This window comes from Colobus angolensis, unplaced genomic scaffold (genome assembly GCF_000951035.1).
Source record: "Colobus angolensis palliatus isolate OR3802 unplaced genomic scaffold, Cang.pa_1.0 Scaffold21, whole genome shotgun sequence".
In the NCBI taxonomy this organism is placed as follows: Eukaryota; Metazoa; Chordata; class Mammalia; order Primates; family Cercopithecidae; genus Colobus; species Colobus angolensis.
The window spans coordinates 8335622-8360824 of record NW_012115266.1 but is presented as its reverse complement, the minus strand read 5'-3'; the positions used below and the strand labels follow the sequence as shown (position 1 = coordinate 8360824).

Below are 25203 nucleotides of genomic sequence, written 5' to 3'. Positions count from 1 at the left end.
TCGGCCACGCCCATGGGGGGAGCGGGCGGAGGGGAAGGGGCGCGGCGCTTAGACTGGGGGCTCGATTCTCAGTCTGCGCGTGTGTGCCTGCGGTGCTTTAGCGGGAGGCAGGGCGTGTGTGTGTGTGTGTGTGTGTGTGTGTGTGTGTGTGTGTGTGTGTAGCTGCTCGCGTGCGAATGCCTGTGCGTCCTAAGTCTGTCCCTGAATATGTCCCTAAATACATGGCTTTGGGCATATACACAGAAGTATAGGGCCGAGACCCCGGTAAACGCAGGGTGTGCGTGCATGCATGCGTGTGCATGTGGTCTGAATTTCTATGGAAGTGCCCCTGACTATGTGGACAGGTGAGTCACCTGTGTGCACCCTTAGGAAAATTCCCGAGCCTGTAATTGTGGGGGGCCAGTGTGCAGGGCCAGGCACCGCCCTCCAAGGGGCCCTCAGGAGCCTCACCAGTTTGCGCTGACACCAGTGGCAGAGGCCGCAGAGGACGACAGTGACGCTAAGGCTGACGGTGATGATGGCAGAGACCAGCAGGACGTCGCGCGAGGGCGCCCCTGGGGAGGACAGGTACAGGTCAGACCCTCATTGGCCAGGGTCATCCTCCCTCAGCCCAGAGCCCTCCAGAACAACCACCCTACCCTTCCATCTGGCTCCTTCACCGGGAGCTCTGAACCCAGGTTCTACTCCCAGTTCTGCCTTGCTTGATGAACTTGGGTAGTTTCTCTCTGTGTGCCTCAGTTTTCTCATCTGTAAAATGGGGAAACTGTGCCAGTTGGCATCTTTCTCTGTCTCTCCCTGCATGGACCCTGTGTGAGTCCATGGGATCTGTGCCATCCTCCAAACTTGAAACCCTCAAAGGGAGGGCCAAATGTGCTCCTCAGCTCAGCCAGACTTCATCTGTCCATCAAATCCCGCCACAGGCCACTGCTCCTGGATGGCCTTTTCACACGGCACTCTTCCAACCGCTATCCCAACGACACACACACTCTGAGTCGCAACTCCAGTCAAATTTGTCCAAAGGGTCCTTATTAGCTCTGACAGCCCCTCTGAAGACATCTGCCTCATGGGCACTAGCCAGTCGTCTTGTTTCCCAAGATTCACCAGCCGTATGTGTAGTCAAAGGAATCTCTGGAACCCTCTGGCCAGCTGTTGCCCCCTTTAGCCCAGCTTTCTTTGGTCTGGAAGCCCACCCACTGGCCTCTGCACATCCCTATCCCCCGAGCTCCCACACCCCCGCAACACCATGGCTACAGCCCATCTGTAATTCCTAAATGCTCTCATCCCAAGTGCCAAGGGGCCATAAACTTCAGGAGTGGAAACCTTGACACCCTTGCTAAAGATGAGACCTGTCCTGGGAGGAAAATCTCAGGCCTCTGTCCGAATCCCACGCCTTCCCAGGCTGTGTGGCTTCCACCAGTCACAGAAGCACTTAGTTTCTTCCTCTGTAAATGCAGATCAGACCTCCTCCCCCACCCTCCTCACGGGTGATTGTAAACATTAGCCCAAACCAAATGAAAGGAAGGCAAAAACCTGGAGGAAAAATTCTCATGCGGGGCAGTGAGTGGAGACCTGCATAGATCACACATGCGCTATAAATCTGTGGTGTGTGCTAGGATGCGTCCTAAAGCCAAGGAGATGCTGTTTATTTACAGAGGAGCCTGTGTGGGCTTTTTGGTGCCAGTGATGGTGGTAATTAAGAGTTGACGATATCTGTCTGGTCCTGGTTCCTGCGGTTTTAGCTTCTGCCTTTCTTCCTCTCCCAGTCTCTCTTACTTGGCCATGGAGCCTGGTGGAGGAGGGCCCAGCAGTCACCCTCAGGGATGACTCTCATCAACTCTCAGGGGCCTCTGGGCTCCCTCCCTCCTCCACTCCAGCATCCTGGGCAGTCCTTTCTCTACCTGCTCTACTAGAACCCTCTTTGGGCCCCACCTCTCCCTTCCTGACTTCCTGAGCCTCCTAGTTGTGGGGAAAGGCCACCCTTGTGAGGCTCCCACCTGTCCACCTGCCAGGCAAATCCAGCCTCCTCCTGTACCAAGTCTGCAGCCTCAACCCCCCGGAAGCCCCTGCACCCAGTTCATTTTCAACCGCAGGGCCCAGGGCACCCATAAGCTCTGACCTGGACAACCTGCAGACACCAAGGTCCTGCCCCTCCCTCTCCTGGGCTGAGGAGCACAGCTCTGCAAGGCTGGAGGGGCCACATTTGTCAAAGTTCTCAGGTCAAATAAGAGAACTAGGACTCTGATCTCCAAGCTTCTGAGGGAGAATAGGAGCAGGGCACTCCATCACAGCCCCACGGCCCATGGCCAGGCCTCCAGGGAAGGGATGGGCAAAGGTGCCTTCTGGACATGAGATCTGTTTCCCAGCTCTCCCCATGGAACCTGCCCAGCCCTACCGGAAGGGCTAGGGGAGCTATGTGGGCTGAAAGCAAGTGAGCCCACACTTTCCTTTGTTTAACTCACTTTGAAATAAAGTAAACTCCATTCTTATGCTGAGCTTTCCTCGGCAACTATCTATTAAGAATATATTATGAGTGGGCATGGTGGCTCACGCCTGTAATCCCAGCACTTTGGGAGCCAGAGGCAGGCAGATCACTTAAGGTCAAGAATTTGAGGCCAACATGGTGAAACCCCATCTCTACTAAAAATACAAAAAATTAGCTGGGCGTGGTGACGTATGCCTGTAGTCCCAGCTGCTTAGGAGGCTGAGGCATGAGAATCGATTAGCTTGAACTCTGCCATGGGGATTGGAGGGAGGCAGAGGTTTTAGTGAGCCCAGATTGCACCACAGCACTCCAGCCTGGGCAACAGAGCAAGACTCTGTCTCAAAAAAAAAAAAAAAAAAAAAATATATATATATATATATACACACACACACACACACACATACATATATATATATATACATTATGAGGGTGTGTGTTTGTGGGGGGACAGGCCCTGCCCACAGGGAACTACCACTCCAACGGGGAAGACAAGTTAGAATTAACTTATCTCGGCCGGGCGTGGTAGCTCATGCCTGTAATCCCAGCACTTTGGGAGGCCAAGGCTGGCGGATCACGAGGTCAGGAGATCAAGACCATCCTGGCTAACACAGTGAAACCCCATATCTACTAAAAATACAAAAAAAAAAAAAAAAAAAATTAGCCGGGCACGGTGGCGGGCACCTGTAGTCCCAGCTACTCAGGAGGCTGAGGCAGGAGAATGGCGTGAACCCAGGAGGCGGAGTTTGCAGTGAGCCGAGATTGCCCCACTGCACTCCAGCCTGGGCGATAGAGCGAGACTCCGTCTCAAAAAAAAAAAAAGTTATCTCCTAGCATGCTAGGTGCTCTAGAACCATCCAACACAGGACACCCAGCCAGCGGGCCCCAGACTCCAAAAGACCTGAGAAAAAGACCCAAGTGTGAGTACCACCTTGCCTTTTTTTGTTGAGACGGAGTTCTGCTCTTTTCACCCAGGGTGGAGTGCAATGGCGTGATCTCAGCTCACTGTAACCTCCACCTCCAGGGTTCAAGTGATTCTCCTGCCTCAGCCTCCCGAATAGCTAGGATAACAGGCACCCACCACCACATCTGGTTAATTTTTTGTATTTTTAGTAGATAAGGGATCTCACCACATTGGCCAGGCTGGTCTTGAACTCCTGACCTCAGGTGATCCACCCGCCTCGGCCTCCCAAAGTACTGGGATTACAGGCATGAGCCATTGCGCCCAGCCACACCTCTACCTCTTAACAGCTGTGTGACTTTGGACAACTATCTTAACCACTCAGTGTCTCCCACAGGGTTGCTGTTAGCACTCAATAGATGGGTACCATTAGTATGGTTGTTGGTGTTTGTTTTATCTCAGGCATAAACAAAGGACCCTGGGAGCACAAATGAGGACTTTATCAATCTTGCGGGACAAGTGAGCTATCTGGGAAGGACACCCTGAAGAGGTGGTGTTTGGCGTAGTCTGAAGATGGAAGTGAGGCGAAAGTAGGATATTCCAGGCAGAGGAAAAGGCGTGGAGGTGGGAAAAGTGTTAGGCACATTGTTTGAGGAGCCAGACTTAGGGTATGGGGAGTGAATTCAGGGAGACCAGCCTGGAAGGAAAGGAGGGCCTGACGGGGAAGGGGCTTGTCTATCCAGCTGAGGGGCTTGTTTTGTTCTGTAGACCACAGGAGCCATGGTAGGCTTTAGAGCAGGGGAAGGATGGGATCAGAGGGGTGTTTCACAAGCTCATGATCTGGTAGCTACAGTAGGGAGCAGCTGGAGGTCATGGCCACACTCCAGGTAGGCTCCTCTGCTCTGGTGCCCTCTCCACACTTCCCCCTCCCCCATATACCTCTTTGCCACAGGGAATTCTCTAAGGGGTCACCTTCCTGGAGCTCCCTCCTTTTTTTGTCAAACAGGATCCTTCTCAAAAACTAATCCTCAACCCCTGCTGCAGGTCAGAGAGTCCCTAGGGACAGAAGCCTGTCAATCCCAGAGTCCAGTGGGCACACTCTGAAAGGCCCCCAGAAACCCAAAAGAACACCCATCTTAAGCAATTAGCATTCTGTGGGCATGGCAGAATGAGCCCCGGGCTTGGGGTCTAGGAGAACTAGGCTGAGACCCTAGTCCAGCTGCTAACTGGCCGTGTGGCAGGCAAGACACTCGACTCTTGGATATCAGTGCTTTCATGTGGGGAAGAGCTGACCCTGACCCTTCCCCTTCAGAGGACAAGCCAGGTATTCCAGGTGCTCCACATGCAGTCACAACGACAACAGAGATAAGCATTATGAGTAGTCCCCATTTTACAGATGGTGAAACTGAGGAACAGAGAGGTCAAATACCATGTCCAAGTTCAAAGCCAGGGTTTGAACTGAGGCAGTCCGACTCGGATTCTATACTCTTTGCTTTGACATCACACCAACTACAGAGGTACATGGTTAGTTTTCAAGGTGCACTCTTTGGAACCTCTAGGGTTGCCTGGAGTCTCTCTGGGGCTCTGGGGAGTGGAGGCTGAGCAGATAAGGCTGTAATCCCTCAAGCCCTCTTCAGTCACAGTAGCACTGTTTCCTTCTGTGCTCTTGAGTTTTTGCAGAAAATTCCATTTGGAGAAGGGGTTGTGTTGCTAAGGAAAGTTGAACTCCTCTGGATGCGTGACCCCAGGGTCCCCTATAGTGTGAGTGGCTGCTGTCATCTTCCAGGCAGCTGGTGCAGCCCCCACAGATTCCCCAGACCCTTCAGCCTCCCTCGGACAGCCCTCAAAGGCAGGGTGAAACAAACACTTGCCACTGCAAATTGCATTGATGTTGTGAATAAAAGTGACTTGATGTCCTCGGCCAGCATGCTGATATCCTAAGGAGATCCTAAGGGAGATGTCGCCATCAAGGGGTACAAGCGTGTTCTTGCCTACCAGCCAGAGTGAACCATTTCCTGCGTATGGAGTCACTGTGTCTCCAGCTGGAAGGAACCTTGAAAGTCATGAGGTCAGGCCCCAGGGATGCACAAAGCCCACGGGCAGCCCTGTTGGTGACAGGGAGCTTCCGCAGGGAGCAGAAGGCAGGAAGCAGGTCCTTCCTGGACGGGCATTGTTAGGGAGGGCTGCTGTGCCTCTCGCAGAACTGAATCTGTCTCCCTAGAAACTTCCCTGCTGGTCCTGAGTCTGCCCTCCGGAGCTGCCAGGAACGAGCCGGCTGCCTCTACCACATGACAGGCCTCCAAATCCTTGCCGACAGTTCTAATGTCCCCTTCAAGTCTTCTCCAGGCAAAGCCGCCCCAGCCCTCTAACCCCTCCTCAGATGACATGCATGGTTTCAAGTCCCCTTACTGTCAGCATATTAACACTGGGGGAAAGAAAATATTGCAGCCCTAGTCAGCCTTTTGACAGGGCTGAGTACCACAACCTATCCTTGGGCAGAGGAGACATCCTGGGTGCCAGGGGGTAAGGTACAGCATAGACAAGGGCAGACAGGCAACATCAGGAAAGCTGGGAGGCAGGGCGAACCAGGAGCTAGGCAGAGCCAGATCTCCTGGGTCCAATGCCGGGGCGGGGAGTGTCTTGGGAGTGAGGTATGAGCTGGGGCAGGCTGCTGCACCTCTGCCCAGGCCTGTGGTGGGCATATCAGCTGACTACAGCTCAGGATGAAGGGTCTAACTGAGTCCTGTGTGCTTTGCTGGGTCCTGTGGGCACAGCCTATGCCCCTGGCCATGCCACCCCCCAAGGAGATCGCAGGGTAAGTTCTGTGTACCCCAGGAAGTGGCCTGCCTCTGAGGGTGGACAAGATGCCCATGCACAGCCTTCCCTTCTAGCATCTCAGTGCCATGAGAGCAGGGCTTGGTCTCCTATTCACCACTGTATTCCCAGCACCAACGGTGGAGCATATAATAGGTGCTCAATAAATGCTTATTGAAAGAATGAAGGAGGAAGAATCCCAGGCCTCCAGGAACAAAGATAATAATAGGTGCTACTATTTATTAAGCACCTACTATATACCACACTACAGGGTCCACAAAGAAAGGGGCTGTATCTGCTTTGCTCACTCCAGTATCCTCTATGACAAGCTCGGTGTCTGACACATAGGAGGTGCTCAGCAAATACTTGTTGAATGTTCAATGCTTGTATGTTATCTCATTTGTCACCCAAATAAGATGGAAAAGAAGAGATGGGAGAGGCTGCAGTGATGAGTTGAGAGCTCTCTTCTACAAGCAGGTGTGTGCACGCATGTACACACACACACACACACACACACCAGGACCCCTTCTGTTCTTTCCGCGTGTTCAACTTTGCCTGACAAAATCCTGATTTTTTTAGGCCCAGAAGAAAAGACCTCCTCCAGGAAGCCTCCCTTAGTCTGCCCAGTGGGAATTCATTTCTCCTGCTTCTGAGTTCCCAGCATCCTGGGCCTACATTCTTCTTTTAGAGTATAGTGATTAGTGCCAGGCCTCTGAAGTCAGATTGCTCAGGCTCAAATTCTGGCTCTGATTCTTCCAAGCCACGTAACCTAAATGCTGTGTGCCTTGGTTTCCCCGTCTATAAATGAGGGTTAATAATAGCATAGTCTCATACGACTATGGTGAGGTTTAAAGGAATTAGCACGTACAACGCACTCAGCACAGTGCCTGACACGGAATAAGTAGGCACTAAATGCTAGCTATTATCATAGCATTATCACATCGTGCCCTGGATTAGAGATATCTGGGGCACGGAGTTGGCACTCAATGGTGTTGAATGAAATACTGGACTGGATACACTCTAGTTTTCTCCACAGGATGGCAGAGGTCAGAGGTCACATCTTACTCAATTTTGTGCACCACTGACCCCTCCCAGGACCTGCAGGGCTTGACCAAAGCAAGCATCAGTGAGCACCTACGGTATGGAAGAGGTAGGGCTAAGGCATGGGGACATGGGGTCAGGGGTGACGGGTGGAAGCCAGGCTGGGCCTCAGGTGTGAACTGCCGACCCAACCCAGTCCCTTACCAGGGCTCAGCCCTGACTCCCAACTGCTTCTCATCTCCTCAGCAAGACATGATTTATGGATGAACGGAATCAAACAGGGCTGCTGGCTGCTGGGATGCCCTGGGGAGCTGCCGGAGAGGGAATGGCTTTCTGAGGGCAAGCTCACCAGCTGCCCAGAGGGGAACGGGAGGGGGGCCGCAGGAGCAGTGGGCACATGCACACAGGCCACAGACACGAGCCACAGAGACTCACCCTGGCACAGACACCCATGCACACATGCACACACACCCATGGCCGTGGCCACAAGCAGATGCCCAGCCAGCTCTGCCATTCACAAACTCTAGGCATTCACGTACTTCCTCTAGCCTGGAATTCTCTTCCCATGAATTTGCCATCACTTGTCTACTCAGATTCTGTCTGTCCTTCTGAGGCAGAGAGGTTGGATATATTGTAGACTTGGAGGCAGATGACCTGGGTTCACGCCCCAGCTCTGCCCCTGGCCAACTACGTTACCCAGGGCAAGGCCCATGCTGGGCCTGAACACTTTACCTTCAAATGATGATTATAACCCCTGGCCTTCCCTGCTGGGGTGCTGTCACCATCAAATAATAGCTAACATTAGTTGAGTGCACACAGTGTGGCAGATACTGCGCCATGAAGTTTACATGAACCATCTCCACAACCTCGGACCATTATTATCTCCATTTCACAGGGGAAGAAACTAAGGCATGGGGAATAATAGGTGCTTGAGCCCATCCTTTTCTACCCAGCCACAGTGACCTCCCTTTGAGCTGACGAATGTGATGGCATTCTGTAATGTTCTAGACTGTACAACCTAGCCACACTTTCCTCTTTCCCACAAGCAGGCCAACCCTTGTCACACTTATGACCCTTTGCCTAGGCTGTTTCTTCTTCCTGGAATGCCTTTCCTTCTCTATCTTCAAAGCGACTAGACAAAGATGGTCTCCCCTCCTACAGTCCTTTCTGCCTCCCTAGTAACTATGACAATTAACTATTTTGGGTTAATAATTAGCTCTTTCTATGTCCTTCCCCAACTGGGCAGCACACTTAGAGGATTGAGACCCCCAGCTCACTCATCTTTGAAGACCAAAGTCTGGTACACAGGAGAGGTTGGATAAGTAATTGCTAAACAAATTCATGAAATCATTCAAGGTCTCACACAAGCCCACCTCCTCCAAGAAGCCCTCCCCAATGACAGGCACTCATAGCAGTCTCTTCCTTCTCCAAACTTGAATTAATGGATCCATTTGTCAACCTCCTTTTCTTGGGGATAGACCTGACCCCCACAAGCAGGGGCAACAGGATAATATCCTGTCTCCCAATTGCTCAGGGTCTCCCACAGCATGTAGCCTAGGTCAAGGTGCAGAGAGGCTGCTGGACCTACTGGGAATCTGTGCCTATAGGCTCTTTCCCCGAGAATTCATGTGTGCTCACACTCTCAGATGGTGACATGCACACTCCCCACACCCAGCCCTTCCAGAGTTGCTCCATCACCCCCAAGCCCTCCTGACCTAGACTGCTTCTGCTCCTGGAGGCTCTTACAGGCATTCACAGGTCCCAGGCCACTGCTCTCCTTCCCAAGTGTCTTTCATCAAAGTAACTAACGTATGCTTGGCATTGAATCATGTCCGTAGACCTCAGCACCCCTCTGAGGGTAAATACTCTTACACCCACTTTACAAAGAAGGAAACTGAGGTTCAGGAGGGTTAAGTGCTTGCCCAGTAACACACAGCAGAAGAGAGGTAAAGCCAGGATTAGATTGGAGGTCTATAAGACCTCAAACCCTGTGGCTCTTACTCTTGTTCCACTCTAGGGGAGCCATGCCTTGAAATAAGACACTCTGAGAATAGACAGAAAAGAAGAAAGAACCTGAGCGGACACAAACAGCAGTCAGGGAAAGGGCTCCCACTCTCCCAAGAATGTTACCAGTTAGAGCCATGCCCAAATTACCCCAGGTACTTCAGAGACTCCTCTGACACATACACATGTCCTGGGGCTCTTCCCCCCCTCCACTGGCCCAGGCATTGGCCTCAGAGAAGCACCCTCAATAGATAAAGGCTCAGCTGCCTCAGGGTCCCAGGACAGGTTGGGGGTTGGGTGTCTGGCACTGGATGGTCTAGGAGCGGGAAGAGGAGGAAAATGGGGTGTCCCGAGGACTTGCCCAGGGCTCTGTCTCTGGTACTCATCAGGGTGCAACCACTACTCTGGAGATAAAGCAGAATGCTGCTGGGGGTGGTTGGGGCTACATCTGCCAGCATGTCCCCATCCTGAGCCTGCCTCCTCCCACCTGATTCTGCAATACACGTCAAGGCCCAGCACTTCCCCACCCCCATCTTTTGGTGGCTCCCGATGACGTTCAAGGTGGGAAACAGTGAAAGCTGGTCATAGGTTTCCATAGGAAGCACCCTCCATGCGCATGCTGAGCAGATGGAAATGGGGGAAGATGGCAGGCATTTACAAGTGGGCAGAGCTTACCAGCTCCAGGGTGATCCGGGCATGGGAAGGGGGACATTTTTGGTGTCTATCCTGCTTCCCTCCCTCCCCTCAACCCAACACACCCAAGAAAGCCAGAAAGAGGCAGAGTTGGGGAGAAAGGAACAGAAAGCCAGTGAGCTAAACCCTGCACCCCAGACAATCAGGCAAAGCTCCAGGTCTTGCCATCTTGCAGAATTTCCTGACCTCTTTCCCCTGTAAGACTCCCCCTTCCAGGCCACCCACCTTGGGAACAGGGCCAGCTCTTCTCTTGCAAGAGGACAAAGAAATTGAGATAGGCGAGAAGGAAAAAAGAAGAAGGGGGGGAGAACGACCAGCACTTATTTCCCAGGAAAGCTGGGCCTTGGACCTACCCCCACCCCATGCCCTCTGGACATTCTCTGAGTGTCCTTTGGAAAGTTGTGGAGGTGCCCACAACCCCTCGGGCTTCACCCAGGGTGGGAACTAGGCTAGCAAAAGAGGAAGCCCAAGGGGAATTGTTTTGGAAAGTTACAAGTAGCTGAAAATAGGGGCTCAGCACGAGCAAGCTTCCTCAACCTTGACTGTAATAAAAACAGATAATGTGTGAGTGAGCTAGGGAGAGTGCGCTGGCAGGGGCCGCAGAGGCCGGCTGGATGCAGACGGTTTAGAATTCAGAGAAGGTGCCAAGTGAGTAAACAGCGAATGAAGGATTATCTGGATGGGCCAGCAGCCGTTCCAGCAAGAAATTGGACGAGGACATGTCGGGATCCACAAGCACACCTACTCCTCATCAGAGAGCGAGGCCCAGTAAGCTATGAGGACCTTGTCCACACCTTCTCTACCTCTTCTCTCTCTTCCAGTCGACACATGGCCTTGGTAATAATGGCTCATATCTGTACAATGCAGAGCAGTTTATAAAGTGTTCCACAGTTTACCGAGGGTTTCACATGCATTATTGAATTTAATGGAGGTGATGGTATCTTCTGCTCAGTGACCCTCTCACTTCACCTCACCACAGCCACTCCTACCTCCCACAATTCCTGGCCTAGGGAGGCCTGGTGCATCTGGCTTCAGTATTCAGCCTCAAAAGAGGGGGAAGGGGAGACTGGCCATCTGTAGACCCCAGAGAGCTGCTAAGCCCAGAAATCATCAGGGCCAAAGCCATTCAGGATGGAAAGGGCCAGGTGCCAGCTCTGAACTGGGAGCCCAGGCTGAAGAGTGGCTAGCCAGGAGTTAGCTAGGAACCTGACACCCTCCCCACCCACCCTGATCCCAAAGCTGATGAGCCACCTGAGCAGCTGTGAAAATGATCACGTCCGTCAGAGCATCCGGAGTCCAAGAAAGGTGGGGTTCAGACTGGAGGCGGGGGGGCCTCTTTGCCGGGAATGTGGAGCAGAGGCAGGACCAGGGACGTGTGATGATTAAGTGTGGGCCTTGACCACTAGTTACTCCTATGAATAATGCATTGTTGTGCCTTGGCCTAAATCAGCATCTTATTGTTATTAATAATACACGCTGCAGAGAAGCTGGGGTTGGAACTGTATGCTATGTTTCATTTGAGAATCTCAGAGCACTTAAAAGCTCCTCAGGCTGATGACTCAACTTTATCTCCCCAAGTCATAGGCTTCCTCACGGGCCACCTGCCCGAATGCCCTCCCACCTGAGGCTTGGAGCTGTGAAGGCCACTGGGGCTAGAAATCTTCCATCCTGGGATTCAAATCCATGGCCAGGGCTTATGGTTGGGAAGGGAAGCACACTTAATCTTTGACAGCTCGAGGACTCTTGGGGGATGCAACATAATGTGAAGCTTCCAGAGAGGTTTCAGGACAGAGATAACTAGGGGGAATCCAGGGGCGGGAGAGACGGACAGAGAGAGACCACTGGAGATCTGAATCCCGTTCTGTCACTTGCCAGTTGTGTGACCTTAGGCTACTCACTCAACTCTCTCGTCCTAAGCCTCCTGGCTGGAATGCAGGGTCCGAGAGTCCCTCTACGAGATGCCGTTCTATCATATGCAGGGGTATCATTTACACAGCAAATATTAGGATGGAGCCATAGAGCGTCCCGCCCCCGAGAGCTGTCCCCGGTGCTGAAACAGCTGTCGGCCACGCGGCTCCTTGTCCTTGGTGCTGAAACAGAACTCAGTCCTGGGGCTGCGCCCTCTTCCAGGTCGCCCTTTGCGCAGCTCCCAGCGAGCAGGATCCGAGAGACTGTGCATAGTGATTCCGCCTTCCTCTGCCAGTGCCTCCCTGATCAACCCTCAGCTGAAGCTATGGCAGCAACCAGCGACAAGAGCCCCCTTTCCTCGAGTTAAGTCCTCGCATGCTGAAGACCCCAGTCCTGACTCAGGACAAAAAGGGCCGCCCCAGGAACGTGGTAAATACCACGCCCCATTTCCTCCCGGGGCCCGCCGCACTGCCTCCTGGTGGCTGACGCGGGCACTGCACCCCGGCGGGCGCACAGACGGTCCCCAGCGGCGGCCTGGGCCGGCGGGGAAGCAGCGGCAGACGGTTCTCCGGCCCCCGCCGCCCCCTCACCACTCCAGGGGCAATCTGGCGCTCAGAGCTTGCAGCGTTGCCCGACACCCGCACACTCCAGTCTGTCTGCGTCCTGGCCGCCTTGGGGCTGCCCGGGTCACAGTGCAGGCTCAACCCAGGTGGGTAGACCTGGGGTAGGCAAAACTTCCTGCTCCCTCCTCCAAGGTGGGTGGGGAAGGCTTGTTTAAACAAACACCAACCTTTCCTCTGTGGCAGGGCCAGTTCCGCCAAGTTGAACACAAAGGCCTCCCCCAGCAGAGGATCCACACCACTCCCCCATCCAAACAAGAACTTTGCCCACACCCCCGCCCCCAGGAAAAAGTGAGGTTGCAGGAGAATGCCGTAACTGCAGTCCACTCCTGTTCCCCCACCCTACAGGTGGGGGCTCTTTGAGAGGCAGATCTGCTTGGTGTTTCTAGGGACTGCTTGATATGAACCTTACTGGGTTGTAGAGATTCTCCCCCTTCCAAAAACAAAAAGCAAAACAAATAATACCACCTGAAGATAGCACCCAAAACCACAGCTTCTCTGGAGTCAAGGGAGTCAAAATAATAGCCCTTAATTACAGTAGACATAGCTAAATGAGACATATGTATCATTTATTGAGCACTTACTGTATGCCAAGCACTGTGCTAAGAGCTCTGCAAACATGATCTCATTTAGCCTTCCAGCCACCCTGCCTCCCCAGGAGGGAGCATCATGCTCAGCCTCCTACAGAGGAGGAAAGTAAGGATCAGAAAGGGAGGTGACCATTCAGGCTGCCGCAGCCAGCGAGTGCTGAGACGGGCATGGGAGAGTGCATCCGTCTGCCCTTACTCTTGCCATTCACCTGGATCTACCACACCATCCTTCCATGTCCTAGAGGCCACACTATCCCTCAGGTTTCTCCAAGACCACTGCAGCCCCCCACCATCCTCACCTCTTGGCTGAGAGCCACGTGGAGGAAGAGAGTAACATCTTGCACTCTGTAGCACTTTACAGCCTGCCAAGTGGTTTCAGAGCCACTGTCTGAATTGATCCTCATGATCCTGAGGGGTGAAGTGGGCAAGGATAGCCCTGTTCTGATTTTATAGGAGAGAAAAGTATGGCTCAAAGGAATAAATGGCTTGCCCCAAGTCACACAGTGAGCAGTGGAACCAGAACTCAGGCAAAGACGGTGGGACACTCAGTCCAGTGCACTCTTCCCACTTCCCTAAGGCTGGGGTGCTGGGGACAAGCCAGGCAGGGAGTCATAGGGGCTTTCATCTCCTGAGGGGCTTCCTGAGGCCAGGACCTGGGCTGGTTCCCCTCTCCTCCTCCCTGGGGTCCATTGGTTGGCTCAGCTTTAACTTGGAGTCTCGGAGTCTCATTCTAAATGAATTTTTTTTTTCCAGGCAATTACCTCCTGCTAATTAGGAGGCAGGGCTGCCAGTCCCTGGGCCCTGGACTGACCCTTTTCTCAACTCACAGAGGGCAGGGGGGTTGTGGAGGTACTGGGTAGCAGCTCCAGCCACAGAAACTGCCTGGGTCAGGGTCCTGTCAGGGCAGGGGATGCTGGTGGAGGAGCAAAGAGCTCCACAGAACTGGAAGAAGGGAGGCAGGGATTCTGGGGAGGGAGGGACTCTGAAGTGGGAGAGAGCAAGGGAACAAAAAGCTGGAAGGAGCCTGGACATGCCCATGCAGAGTAAGTGAGAGAGACCTGGGCTCTGGGGCAGCAGAGGGAGCCGGAGGAGCCAGAAAAATGGGGACACATCAAAGGAAGAAAGGAGGAATCTCAGGAACCAGAGAGACAGGAAGGGGTAGCAATCTCCCCTCTATGGAGGGAGAGGAAGTGAGAAGGTGCACCAGAAAATGGTCAAGATTACAGAAGGGGCAGAGGCAGAGAGAGAGATACTGGAAGCCTCCAGGAAGGGGAAGGGGAAGGGGAGAGGAAGGACAGGGAGGAAGGAGGAATTGCTGAAGGAAAACCCCAGGGAGAAGGGGGAGGAGAGCGGGGGAGGACGGCTTGGAGTGGCAGCTCCCAGAGCCCCAAGAAGGGCTTTCTCTACGTCATTGTCCTTGAGCTTCCCCCAATGTCAGTGCCCAGCCAGCCGGGCCTGCACACCCTCCTACGCAGCCACAGGTGCGGGCGGGCATGATGGCAGGCCACCAGCCGGCTCAGGCCCCAGATGCTCCACTCACCCGGGGCAGCCAGCTGACCTCCCTCCCTGCCAACCTGCCACCCCCTCAAGTAGGCCGAGCCAGGGGCCCTCCTGGGCCACACAGCAACACAACCAGGAGCTTCTGGGGCTGTGTCCAGCCTCTCCACTTTCAGAGGGAGGATCAAGGCACAGAGAGGAAACGGTGCCTGTCCAAGGTCAAGAGAGTGATGAGGCCAGACGCAGAGGGCTCAGGGGCTAAGTCCTACTGGTGGGTCCTGTTCCCTTCTGGGCAAAGGGCAACAACAGGAGACAAAGACAAGTCATGGCTGCCAGCAAGTCAGTCCTGATCAAAGCTCTCTGGAGTGTGGGGTGGCAGGCAGAAGGGAGTGAGGGTGGCCAGGGGCTGGAAGGGAACCAAAGGAAATCACATTTATGGAGCATAGGGTGAGATGGTTATAATTGTAACAAACATTATTGAGCACTTACTAGGTACAGTGTGCCAGCCACTTAAGACATTACATGCAGGATCTCATTTGATCCCAACAATGCTATAAAGTATGTATCACTACTGTTCCATTATAGGGAAAAAAACTGAGACGCAGCAGGGTTGGGTGACCTGGCCAAGTCCACACAGCTAGCCAGTGGCATGGTTCTGACTCATGCAGCTGGTCATTTTGAGGCCACTGCCCTGAAGACCCCTCAACATTATCTGAAGATGTGCAGGTCCCTGAGTTCCCAAGGTCCCAGAACAGCCCTGGCACAATCTAAGCCCCACACTCCAGTAGGACTGCAATCCATGAGGTCCACGACTTGAACAAGCCCTGTCTTAAGGCGTTAGAGTCTGGTTTTTAGTTTTAGTTCTGCCACTAACTTACTATGTGACTTTGGACAGGTCATTGTCCCTCTGTGGGCCTTCATATTCCCACCTGTACCATCAAAGGGTAGGACAAGATAATAAGAAGAACTACTAAGTACATGGTGCTAACTCTGTGACAGGCACAGTTCTAGGTGGTTTACAGATACTAACTCACTGAATTTTCCCAACAGCCCCATGAGGGTGCTATTAGTCCCTCCGTTTTACAGGTGGGAAATGAAGCACTGAAAGGTTAAGTCAGTTGCCCAGGGCCACAAAGCAAGTCAGCACATGGCACATCTAGGATTTGAGCCTCATTACTTTTGATCCAGAGTCCCTATGCCCTGGCCGCCACTCTGCATTCTTTCCCTAAGGACCCTCTCAGCCCCTGCTTGGCGCCCCACAGACGTGTGCCCATGTGCCTCTGCACAGACACACCTACCATCGTGTTTCCACGCGGGAAGCACACAGACAGTCATGCATCTGCATGAAGTGAGGTATGTTAGCTCATGCTCCCACACCCACTCCTGTGCCTTCACCTAATTTCTACCTGAAGTAGCCAGGCTGGGTCACACATGTCCACAAGCATCCCAGCACCAAAACAAGCCGACTCTAGCAGGTCCATGCACACACACACATATACACGTGTTCCTGTCTCTGAGCACTGGTTGACTTGTGGGGGCCATGTGCCATGCTGCAGCGCACAGCCATGTGGCAGTGACGTGGGCCACCACACCCCTTCTCCTCTGCTTCCTTCTAGTGCCTGGGTGGCTGGCACGTCACATCCCGCACCTGCCGGCACCCCCATCCACACTGCCTTCCTCACGCCTCTCCCCTAGCAGAAGCGGGCACCTTCTCCAGGAAGGAAGCAGACTCAGGCACAGCCTGGCTCCCACGGCCCAAAGATGCCAGCCAACCTGGGGGTGGAGAGGGAGAGAGAGGCATCAACTGGAGGCTCCAGGGGGCCTCGGGTCCACAGCGGCTCCTGTCTGAGACTAAGCCCTCCCTTAGGTCTGAGTGCCAGAGCTGAGCTCTCAAGACGCTCGAGGCACTGGCCCCCCTGGTCATTGCCAGATATGGGGTCAGATGGGGACCCTGGGGACAGAGGGTCTCCCATCATTCCTGAGCAGGACTGTGGTGCCACCTGGGCTCCTCTGGCCAAGTTACCATTGCACCCTTCACCACCCTATCCCTGGTCCCTGCTCTCTCCTCCCCCTGCCCAAGCATCTTAGAGCTCTGGGTATTTTTAGGCCTCAGCTGACAGGCTGTGAAATCACTCCCTTCGCACCTCCCCAACCAGGCGGGGGCTGAAGAGGGAGGAATGAGGTTGGGGGGGGCACACAGACAATTCATCAGGCTCCTCCAGGGCTGGCAGGTGCCAAGGAGGGAGAGAGGGGTTCCTCCCCTTCTCCTGAGAGCCTCCCCCATGAGTGAGAGGATCCCTCCACCTTGCCAGTAGAGAGAATGGAGACAGGGTGGGAAGGAGACTCCCTGCCATCCCAGGAAGAACAAAGGCTTTAGGGGATACCCTAGCATTAGAAGAGGCACTGGGACACCCTTTGAGTCCAGCTCTGCAGCCAGTACCAACTCGTAGTGCTCCCTTCTGAGAGACAGGCTGAGAGACGGGCTGGCTCGGAGCCTAGTAGGATAAGGAGGCACCAGGCAACGTAGCCCAGTGGTTAAGACCCAGGCTTTGGAGTGAGGCCAACTTGCAATCTTATTCCCGCTTTACTGAGTGACCCAGGCAAGACACTCAACCTCTCTGAGTCTCCGTTTTCTCATCTGCACCGCAGTGAATTGGATATCTCCCTTGCAAGACTACTGTGAAGATGACATGACATGATGAATGGAAGGAACAAGGTGGTCTGTGGACCCACCAGGCACCACAGGGAGCCTCTCCCTTGTGGCTTTCCCTAACCTTCCATTTCTCCTAGCTGCCCCTTCTCTGGGCTGCCTTTCTCATCCCAATCTCCAAGACAGGAGCCCACAGTTCATCCTGGTATCAGGGTCCTTGGCACCTATCTGACCCCCCACTCAGGGGCAACAAATCTCCCGCTAAGGTGGGTAGTCAACACAGACAGTCCCCACCTCCCTGCTTCCTGCTGCAGGACACACACACACACACACACACATCATGTGTGCACACGTACCCAAATGCCAACATGCATGTGTGCTGCCAGCACCTCTGTGTGAGGGCGTTTGCCTTGGGATGACCCCTAAGGGAAGTGGGAAGACATACCCAGGCCCTGCTGTGGATGGGCCCCTGTGCCAGGGGCCGTGGGCATGGAGAAGGGGGTGGCCCACCTAGTTGCCATGGAGACAGGTTGGCTTTGGTGGGGCTCTGGAGCTCAGGCCTGGCAGCTGGAGCAGGAGCTGTGTGGCCCCTCCCAGGCCTGGCCCTGATGCCTGGGAGGGTTATGTGGGTACAGAACAAACCCTCAAGAGGACTAACTGTGTCCACAGGGCCCTGGGCCTGCCCATTTTGGCTCTATATCCCTTGCTGGGAGGCTGTCTCTGATACCCCAAGCACCTGGGAAGCCCTCTCAGGGTGTTCATTCATGCCCACCTGCACCTGGTTACCCCCCGACTGCCTATAATCTGCCGCAAGCTTTCCAAGGGCAGAGCCCAGGCTGGCTGGACACTGCAGATCTCCCGGCAGAGGTAGGGGCAGATATGTTAATTGCTGAGACTCTAGCTCCATCTATCCTCCTGCCTCCCGACTTCCCACCCTCCACACCACCGTGCTGTCAAAGTTCTTTATAGAGACCTGCTCAAAAGCCATCCATGGCTCTCCAAATGCCTTACTTTTTAAAAGAATTTCAGTTTTGCTCTTTCAAAATGCCAACCCCTTCATAATCTGGACCAACCTACCTTCCCAAGCCTCACTTCCTGCTATTGTGCCCCAAAGGTCTCCCTTCTGGCCATGCTCAAGCACTCACTGCTGCCTCAACTGGCCAACATCCCTCAAACCTCTGAGCCATTGCATGTGCTGTCCCCACCTCACCGACTGCCTCACCTCTGCTCGCTCACGTGGCAAAGCTCTTATTCTTCCTTCAGGACTCAAGGCCCTGTATCTGGAGCTCACATCCTTAGGTCTGGCTCGTGGCTGGAATCCCAGACCTACTTCTAACTGCAAGTTCGCACTTCCCAAGGTGGTTCTGAGGACGGAGGGGCTAACGTATGTTATGTGCTTAGAACAGCACCTGGCACATAGTGAGCACACATGTCTCTTGACACTGCCCCCATGAAGCCCTCCCCAACTCCTCCACCATGGAGGTAGCAGGCATGTCCTCCTTGGAGGATCCAGAACCCTCATCCCACGCATCAATTGCTTGGTACAGGACAATTTTGAGAACAGCTGCCTCTGGCTGAGTGTTTACTATGCTCACTGCTAAATACTTTTTCTGCCTTATCTCACCTCATCCTCCAACTACCTGGGAGGTAAGAACCACCATCATACCCATTTAACAGAAGATGAAACCCAAGCCCAGAGAGGTGGACTGACCTGCTCCAGAGACACCGCAGCAAGTGTCTCTGCCAGGATTCAAATCAATAGCTGTTTGACCCTAGAGCCCTAGCTCAAGCCAGCTGTCCCTGGAGGCACATATGTAAAGTGCTCAGCACAGACTGAGCGCTCCACAAGGCTTGCTATTATCATGCTATTGTTATTATCAGGGGAGGACACAGGAGGTGTTTGGTGACCTGAGAGGGGGAATTCCTTAAGCTGGTCCCTCTGCAAAGCACAAAACCCCCATTCCTGGAGAAAGTGTTTCCAAGGGTCCCTTGGCTGCCATCCCTGACCCTCATCCTTGGATAGTGTGTGGGGAGCCCCAGTATCTGGACCCGGGGCACTTCCTCTGAGGGGTGCTGGAGCAAGCAAATGCTTGAGGGGGCCGACCTGGGCCCAGGCCCGGCAGAGCGGGACAGGGCCTCCTATGTGCCGGCCATGCTGGCCGCCGCTCTCTGGCCCCGCTGACACCACCCCATGGTAATGAGACGGATCCAATTTGTACCCAGGGCCCCGCCGGGAACAGCTGCAGCGGCAGGGTTTGAAGTAATTTAATTGGACACATTAGCCGCACACTCTCTCCTCCACTCCCCTCGTGCAGAGCCTCACGCAGGCACCCCTTCTGCCTCCGACCCCTCATGCCAGCCTACCCTGGCTGGTGGCAGGGTGCATGCTCCACCAGCCAGCTAGGACTAACAGGTAGGCACCGTTCCTCTCTCATTCCTGGGGCTCCTGGGGGTTCTAGAACCAGAGGGCTCTCTAGCCCCCAGGTTCTCCCCAATCTGTGATGCAAGCAGCAACTATGGGAGCCCACTGGGGCTGGAGCTCAGACCTCTCCCTCCTGTCTCCTCTAATGGGCAGAACAGTCACCCCCCTTTCTCCTTCGGTCAGCCATGGAAGCCCCCAGCCTTCTGTACTCCAGGAAGGGCACTGAAGGAGCAGAGCCAGCAGCACATGCCTGTTTTACCAGCATCTTTTGTTTTGTCACTATCAGGGTTTGTCACTATCAGGGTCACTACAGAGACGATGGGCAGCCCTCCTCTTAGGGCCTGGGGAAGCAGTGCATACACACATGCACATAAACAGACCTAGTCACAAACACACAGTTGATCTCAGTTTGACCCAGACACATACACACATGCTAACAGCCCCACACCGTCATGGAAACGCTTGTATCTGCACACATGAAAGCTCCCATGATCACTCCCGTCCACACCCATGTACGCCATACAGCCAGGTAAGGCCCTGCTCCCAGCAGACGAGGACTTCGTGGCCATGCCAGCAGGTGGGAGGGTGTGGCAGGGGGTAGGCAGGGTCCCTGGCACACAGGCCGTGCCTGGCCAGGTACAGGGCCCGGGGAGGGGCCCCCCCGTAAAGCTTTCCGTCATAGCTCCCCACGCACCTCAACGCACCTTGCTACAAATACACTCATTAGCTGCTGTTTACAGCGGTCCTGGCACTCAGATGAATGCAGATATTATGGCTATCCAGCTGCCACCGGCACACGCACTAGGTACACACACAGACAGCGCCTCTCCCCCCGGCTCCGCCCTCCCCTTCCACGCGTGGGCTCAATCACATGAAGATACCAATTCCCCAAACATGCAGCTTTGCAGGGGTTCCAGCTCACAATACCTCAGCTCCTGGTCCATTCTATCTCAAGGGGGCCTTCCAGGTGGAGGCTGCAGAGACCGCCCAGAGCAGGCCGGATGCACCCGCCCACCTTCCAACCAACTGGACCTGGAATTACAGGCGCAAGCTCTGGGCACAGTCCAGCCCCTTCCACAGGTCCCATGCTGTCTGCCAACTCTGTTCCAGCCCTTGGGGAATTCTGCTGGGTGAGACCAAAGCTCTGCCCTCTAGACACTAGTTGGATAGGGCCCAGCAGGGCTACCCCTGCTGCCTGGAAGGTCAGGGACCTCCATGCCCATGGAACTGACAGAATTTGCCTGGCATCACCAGCTGGGGTTCCCTGGCAAGGCAGGCAGGCACCGGGGCTGGGCCTGGCACCGTCTGATGCCGGCACCTGGCCAGACCAGTCACTGCCCTGACAAGAGAAAGTTGACCTCTCGGCCACATATGCCACCTCCCAGGCACTGTCCGTGGAGCACTATAGGACCAGCTCTATACAGGGCTGCCCATGCCCACCTGGGATGCCACAGTGCTCTGAGGGGCCATCAAGCCAATTCATTCTCCAGCTGGGGGTCAGCTCAGGACTGGGCCTCCCGCCCCCATGTGACCCCTCCCAGCTCCTCTCCCTGCTGTTCTTGGCCTCACTGCCCTGGGGGAACCAGTTATTGAAAACAAAAATGGTCCATCAGATTCAATAAGGATTCAAAGTCCCTGAGAGAATAGGGGGTGGGTGGGGAGTGGGATGGGGGGACTCAGGAGGGGGAGGGAACCATATACGGCTCCTCTGCCTGTCCCACACAGCATCCTGCAATGGCCGGGCTAGAGGGTATAACAAGGGGACAGACCCCACGGGCACTCCATGTTGCCCTCAATGCCCCTTAAGCCTGAGCTTGAGGTCAGCCAGGAGCAGAACCCAGCTGCCCAGGACCTATCTTTGCTCACCCGGCACCCACCTATTGCCCTACCTTCCAGCTGTCCCCTTACCTGTCACCTGTGGCCTGTATGTTCCCACCTCAATCCAGCCTGCTCTAACGCCCTCCCCAGTGTGAGGAGGGGCTCTGGGGCTGTCTCCCTGCCCACTATCCCCCAGCCCTCAAGTGGGCAGCTTGTTGATCAAGCTTCCCTGCAAGGCCACAAAACAGTGTGAACCAGGGCCAAGGAGGGGGCCTGTCTCCACGATAACACAACAGCTTGGGGACACTGGCTTCCCTGGCCCATGCCCCATTGAAACCATCCTCGTCCCCTCTGGGTTTTAGACTTGCCCAGCCTCAGGTCCTCCACTGTGTCCTGGCCTGTGGGGAGAGCATTTGATCTTCAGTCTGGACTCTGACCCAAGCCCAGGATGCAGGCTAGGGAGGCCCGGGCGTGTGCCGCTGGGGCAGGCTTTGGGGAGGTAGGTGGGAGGAGAGAGGCTGTTGGTGAAATAGGTGGACACAGTCAGGCTTCCTTTGACCTTCCCATGCTCCAGCCCTGGGTTAGGCCTCTAACCCAGGTGGTCCTCAAGGGCACACCCTTGATCTGCCCTTTCAGCCACACCCCTAACTTCTGTACCTCCTTAACCCGCCATCAGCCTCTTCCCCAACTTGTGCCCAGTGAATGGAGGGTTGGCCTGGACAATCTCGTGGATCCTTCGCCTTGAAAGAGGAGGCCTGCTGTGCCAAGGCCCCCTGCCCTGCAGGGAACAGAGCCCACTAACAGGTGGGACAAAAGAAGGCTTCAAGCAGGGACAAGCTCACAGAGGGCTGGGGGCAGGGCAGGCAGCTTTCAGGACCTAACCTCTGTCCTAGTGGTTCCCTCTCTGCCCTCTCTGGCCTTGCTCACCAGCTCACTGCAAGGTCACCTCTCCCTCCCTCTCTCTTTTCCTGCCGCTGTCCTGCCTGCCCACTGCAACGCTGACCCCTGCAGGCCTGCTGGGGCCCGCCTGGTCTGGGGACAAGCAGTCCGAGAGACACAGGGACTTCAGGTTGAACCACAGGGTGAAGGCCGAGGGCAGAGAGAGGCCCTGAAGTCTAGGAGGGGGCAGAAGGGAGGCTGCAGGTATGGCCTAGGGAAGCTGAGCAGTGTGGAGCTGGAGCCTGGGTGTGCATGGGAGGGGGCTGATCTGGGTTCTTCACTGGACTCTGATTATTGCCCACAGTCCCTTTTCTTCATTCACAATAGATCAGGGAGCCAAGGGCCTGAGGGCCTGGGGCCCAAGTAGGGAGAGAACCGCACCTGTCAGGTAAGGTCCTAGCAGTAGCTGAGCCCTGCAGGGACCTGCACAGTAAGCAGAATGAGGGAGGGAGTACCACAGGGATCCTCCGGAACCAGCGTGAGGCCAAGGGGAGCAGGAGAGGACAGATTTTTTTTTTTAAAAGGATTGGGCCGCAGGTGTTCCTGAGAGTGGGATGAGAGGATATAAAGGCTCTGGCCCCTGGGGGACCAGAGGGGAGGGGAGGGGTAGCCTGAGTTACACAGAAATCAATTTGCATATCTCAGTCCCAACCAGTACCAGACAAGGGGAGATTGGGGGGGGGGCAGAAATGGGGGACACAGAGCCCTGGCTTGGGGAGCTGAGTCTGGGGAACCTTGGGGGAGCTGGGGGCCTACGAAGGTGGGCAGGGATGCCAGAGAGCAGAGGCCAGAATGAGATCTCTGACTCCTCAAGGACCCCAGACAACTAGGCTCAAAGGCAGACTCTGCCCTCTCCAGCCTATGTCTGACCCCACCCAGCCTAATGCCCACACCAGAGAGCAGTCAGCCTCAGGCCAATCCCTTTCCCGGTCACAGCTGCCCCACCACAGGCACTGGTGGGTCCTGCAGCTGCAACTAGGGTGGGCAAGACAGGTCCCAACTGCAGCCAGAGAGGCGCATTCAAGAAGGGGGTGAGGGAAGAGTTGGGGGCTGCCAGCACACCAGGGATGGCACTGGACTCCAGACCCTTTGCCTAGAAGATGCCAAGCAGGTCAAGCTGGCCTCCGTGGCGAGGGCAGAGGTGCTTGAAGGAGTGGTGATGTCATGGTGCCCAGGCATGGGAGGGAAGAGGAGGGAGGGAGAGGGGACGAGGGCATGGCCCCAGGCTAGCGGCCTAACAGGACAGAGGGGAGGCTGCCAGCCTGGTGGGCGAGGGGACAGAGAGTGTCCTTACTGTTTCCCTATCTTCTATCCTCATGTCCCAGAGCTGGCTTCTGAACTAAGCTACTGGCTTCTGAGAAGGTGAGCTGAGCAAGAGGACGTTCCTGCCATGGGCCATGTGCTGGAAGCTGGTGGCATCTTGGAGGAAGATGCCAGGGTAGGTGACCTGGGTCCAGACAGATGAGGGGAGGGCTCTCCACAGGCAATGCCCCTTCAGCCCTCACCTAGAGGACATTCAGAGAAGGGCGCAAGGTTCCAGAGGAGACTGAATCACCCTCATATCCAAGTGCTGAGCGAGGGCAAGTCTGGCACCCAGTAGGTCGTCCTCAATATCGACTAGGCTGAAAAGAATTGAGGGGGGGTGGGAGCAGATTCCTCAGGAGGCAGAGACAGGCTGAGGCTGCCCCTAGAGGGGAAAGAGCAAATGTGGGGCTGGGGCAAGAGTGGGCAAAGCCAGCACCCACTGGACTGCCTTCAGGAGCCTCAGGGCTGCAGGCTCCTTCTGTGCAGGGTCTTGGAGCTGTTCCTTCCCCACAGCACCGCCACCCCCAGGAGGCTGGCAGCAGGGAGGCTGGAGGCTCTGCATTTGGGAGCACGTCCTGGGCTGGGGAGTTATGCTTTTAGCATCAGAGAGAAGCCCAGAAACAGACCCTGATGCCAGAACTGGCAGACTGGGGGTGCTGGGACTGGGTGGAGCACCCCAGGTGGGAGCGGGGATGGAGCCTGGGCAGGAGCTGCAGGGGACCTTCCTACAGGTGGGCACTGGGTGAGGAGGCATCGGGAGCCAACGAGGAAATGGCAGAGCAATTTCTGAGGAAGACAGGAAGATTCTTTGGCTTTGGCTTAGAGGATAGGAAGCAGACAGTGGGCTCCCAGGCCACTCCCCTGGCGGGCGAAGCAGAAGGCAAAGGAGTCCGGCCCTCTCCCCCAGGATGTGAGAGAGTTTGGGGTTGTTTGCTTCCCCCTCCCCAAGCCTAGGAGAACATTCTCTTGGCAGCCCCATTCTCAAGAGCCCCTGCTCTCTTTCCCTTCAGGCACCCCGTCTCCCCCATCAACGCCCCTGCGGTTCCCCACCCCCCAGAGCCTCCCTGCCCGGCTGCCGCACCAGATTCCCACTTGCCCCCTGGCACCCTCTCAATTCACAGTTGGCACTGTGATGCCACTCCGCTCCCCTGTGCCCACAACCTTGGCCAAGACCTGCCGGGATCCTCGCCCTGGGGTCCGCCAGCGCTGGCACCCCCGGGGCACCGGTGCTGGGGAGCCATGGGTGTCTCTGAGGGCACTGCCCGGCTCCCACAGGGGCAGCGGCTCCTTGCTCCGCCACACACGTTGTCCTTGGGCTGCTAGTGGGTGGGGGGTAGGTCCTTGTGGGGACACTGCGAAGCCGGTCCCGGACATCCAGCCTGGCAGTGTCTGGACTGCGGGGGACCAGGGTCCAAGCCGCTGCCGCTCAAGCCCGCGCCCCCGGGGCTGGGATGACCCCTGGGGGAACCCGTGCGGCTCCAAGCGGACAGCAGCCCCAGGCTGGGGCTCCGAGACGGTGTCC

At 55.4% G+C, this 25203-nt stretch overlaps 1 protein-coding gene across 1 annotated transcript in view; it reads right to left on the bottom strand.

Moving 5' to 3' along the window:
• The window catches only part of SYT7 (synaptotagmin VII), an 86826-nt gene that overhangs the window by 38449 nt on the left and 23174 nt on the right, over positions 1–25203 (bottom strand). Inside the window, exons 5-13 of the mRNA XM_011942791.1 lie at positions 24801–25139; positions 23725–23823; positions 23270–23469; positions 16960–17042; positions 16256–16320; positions 14109–14223; positions 13862–14015; positions 12328–12518; positions 451–581 (exon numbers count right to left, since the gene is read on the bottom strand). Of these exons, the coding sequence (XP_011798181.1) occupies positions 451–581; positions 12328–12518; positions 13862–14015; positions 14109–14223; positions 16256–16320; positions 16960–17042; positions 23270–23469; positions 23725–23823; positions 24801–25139 (1377 nt within the window). The remainder of the gene's footprint in view (positions 1–450; positions 582–12327; positions 12519–13861; positions 14016–14108; positions 14224–16255; positions 16321–16959; positions 17043–23269; positions 23470–23724; positions 23824–24800; positions 25140–25203) is intronic.